Below are 3,195 nucleotides of genomic sequence, written 5' to 3' on the forward strand. Positions count from 1 at the left end.
GTCAGCTGTTTTTATCAGCTCGCATATGTCGTTCAATTCAGCTAAATTTTTGGCCTCCGCGTCGGTGGCTTCGACATTATGTGCACAGCATAGCCACACGACTATCAGTAACGGTAGCACTTCTCTGCATTCTATCCCGAGAAACAGTTTTGAATATTGTTTCATATTTGACATTAAAAATTGTTGCTTTGTGCTTACGCCGGTGGTTTAAGACTGATGATTGATGTTTTGTGTGATTGCAGTGCGCCGCCGAGTTTAGCGCTATCTCCTGATTATCTTGGTTTCTGAAGAATTGGGTGCTCTTTATGAAGTGCCAACATATAATGGGATTTACAATTCTATTGGTTTTTGTCTGGTAGGCTATTAAGTACTTTTTGGCTGGACTGCAGTTCCGGCTGGTGATAGGGTTAACCTGAAAAAATGTATGCTATGCGATAGGTCAGAAGCAGTTGTCGCTTCCGGAGTCCGGTTTTTGTGGGCGGGAATATTACCCTTAAAATAACCTCTACTGCCATTGCCCTCTGTCTCATCTACCTACTCGATGCTTTCTATATCAAATAGCATCGTTCTATAATTCTTCCATGTTATAGAACTACGGTAGTATCCTCCCCAGTTAACATGTCTCTCAGCAATACTCTAGCAACTAGTTTGGCTGTTTCACTCACCCATCATTGACTACTTTTCAGTTTGTTGTTATGTGGCTGCATTAATATTTTCCTTTTCACTTGGAGATCAAGAGATATGTCTGAAGTAAATTTTGCAGTTGTTTCGCCTTCGTAATTTGTATCATTTTTTTTGTATTTGCTGTGCCTTTATATGCTCTTGCTGTTTTGTGTAAAAATTGTGCTGTCATTCTTTTTTTATGACAAGCCTTTTAGCATAAAATCAATTGTTGACAGGTTCTCCCTTGCTTTGTAATCCAAACTATAAGTTATATACATTTATAATATTCCAAACCGCCACTGGTGTCATTATCTATCACTTTCCCATATATACTCAGATATTCCAGGAAGGTTCTGCTACAAATCATTAAAAAATATTCTGTATCTAAAATTTACACCGTTAGGCTGTTTCTCCATTCTATTTTTTAAATTTCACCTCTAACTTCCACTGATTAAAAAAAAGAGTGATGGTGGCGACATTTTTGATTACTATCCCCCTGAAACACCCGTTTGAGATCCTACTGTTCTTTTCCTGCTTCCGTTTATAACTAAGAAATTTTGGTAGAAAAATCTTTTCCTCGGTGTCTTGCTTTATAACACCTCTGTTGCCTGCGGGCTAGTGGCCTCACTTATAAAGATTTCTCATTCCTGAAGTGGTTATACCTGTTTCCTTTACACCAATGAAGAAGAGGCGCATTGCCATTTGCAACATTTTTTACTTCATATATTTTTTCTATTGATTCGTACACATATCATTTTAACAGGTCCCGCGCTTTCATACTTATTATTTTTGCACTATAATCCATCAGTACCCGTATTTTAAATATACTTCTGACGATAATATCGTGTTATTGTTGCCCACGAATGCCACTCATTATTAACACATTTGATGAAAAAAATATTTTTACCTTACTTAACACTTGATCTATTCTTTCTTCTTGCCACTATTCTACTTTCGCAAAGCTAGACATCAGGGTTCATCATTATATAAAGCTACAGTTGCCATTATATTATCGGTGGCGTTTATTTATTTTTTCCTTGAGAGGTGGAGCGCAATATCCCCATGCATCGCTTTCTTTCAAGTTGTGTTGTCCACTCTTCAGTTATTTTCTGTCGTTTTTTCTCCACTTTGTCTTCTTTTTCTATTACTGTTTTTAGAGATAATATACCAAATGCATCTGCTTCTGTACCCTACATTCTTTTCCTACCTTATTGAAACTACATCGTCTCATTCTCTATGATTATGTCTGTCTTCATAATTGTATTTGTAACTAAGCATGTGAAAACACTCTTTTCCTTGGGGTTGTACCTTTTCTTTAAGAATATTCCTTGTTTTGCTCTGTATCTTTCTCTCACTCACTTACTCCCATTTCATCTCTTCCATTATTTAAACTGCTTCTATTTCACTTATCCATTCGTATTATGACTGTCTACATCATAATATTAGTATGCGTACAATTACAACATTCTTCTATCATTATTTTTATTACGAATGCAGTCCAAACTAATATTCAATGAACAAAATAAACCAACTTAACAAATATAAGAAGATCAATCATTTTTAATACCGTATCACCCTATTACTTTAAGTCCACAATCCACTTTCATATACATCTTTCAAATTTTTATTTTTTTAAAAAATGATAAACTATCAATTTTTATCAAATTTAATATATTTATCTCCATGTTAAAGTTTTTATAAAATTGAGAAAGTATTATTAAAATGCTAAAATAGCATAAAAATCATAAATGAAGTAAAAATTAGAGCAAAATTTTTATTTACTAAGAAACCACTATTTCTGCAGTTTTATTTACCTTTGTCCTTGTCATGTTAACCATCTTCGCCCTTCCTGTATCCACAGACAGGACTAGATTTACCCTTGTTTTCTTCCTCACATTTAGTTTTGTCAGTATGGCCAGCACAGTTTACAGTTGTCGTTTTTCCATCTCCTGCTCCTGCTATTGCGGTTTCTGTGCCTGGTTTAGGTTTGCATTCCTTTGTGGTTGTGTTGTAAATACAACTTGCGCTATGGCACTGATCGGCTGTTTCTGCTGGCAATTTGCAGTCATCAGTTGCGGATCGTTGAGCCCTTTTGTTCTCAGTTTTCGTTCCTGTTACCACTGGTGTTGCTGCACTGGCTATTAGACTGTATAGTAGTGCTGCTCGGTCTTCTAGGTTGATAAGCTCAGTTTCGAGTTTTGAGATTTGATTTATGGCTTGCTTGACCTCTTTGATCTTTTCCGCTGCGGCTAGCATCTCCTTGTACCAGTAAAGCCCCTGTATCCCGCCCTCTTCCTGTGCTTGTGCTGAATAATCAACGCACAGCTTGCTGGCGCTTTCCTTGCATTCGTTTGCATCCGGTGTACCCAAGAAAACTGCTGCTTTGCTCGTGGGATCCTGGGTTGCGTCTGTCTTGATCTTGGCTAAAAAAGCTCCGAGCGCCTGTTGTATTGCCTCAGGGCTGACCGGCTGTCTTGGGCCCTTTCCGCATCCTGTGATGATCGCGTTGTAAGCCGTTTCCTGCTGGCTGTC

The 3,195-nt window shown here is 37.5% G+C and overlaps 2 protein-coding genes across 2 annotated transcripts in view; both read right to left on the reverse strand.

The window, feature by feature from the left end:
* Positions 1-2,493: 2,493 nt before the first annotated feature.
* TEOVI_000408900 (uncharacterized protein) lies at positions 2,494-2,919 on the reverse strand (the record flags this gene model as incomplete). Its single annotated transcript, XM_067226898.1, has 1 exon — positions 2,494-2,919. One exon carries the CDS (start codon positions 2,917-2,919, stop codon positions 2,494-2,496), a length of 426 nt encoding a protein of 141 aa, XP_067082999.1.
* Positions 2,920-3,118: 199 nt separating this feature from the next.
* The window catches only part of TEOVI_000409000 (Trypanosomal VSG domain containing protein, putative), a gene marked incomplete at both ends in the record, with an annotated part of 801 nt that continues 724 nt past the window's right edge, over positions 3,119-3,195 (reverse strand). The window contains one exon of the mRNA XM_067226899.1: positions 3,119-3,193. Within this exon, the coding sequence (XP_067083000.1) occupies positions 3,119-3,193 (75 nt within the window). The remainder of the gene's footprint in view (positions 3,194-3,195) is intronic.

This window comes from Trypanosoma equiperdum (genome assembly GCF_001457755.1).
Source record: "Trypanosoma equiperdum strain OVI genome assembly, contig: ctg_86, whole genome shotgun sequence".
NCBI classification, from domain to species: domain Eukaryota; phylum Euglenozoa; class Kinetoplastea; order Trypanosomatida; family Trypanosomatidae; genus Trypanosoma; species Trypanosoma equiperdum.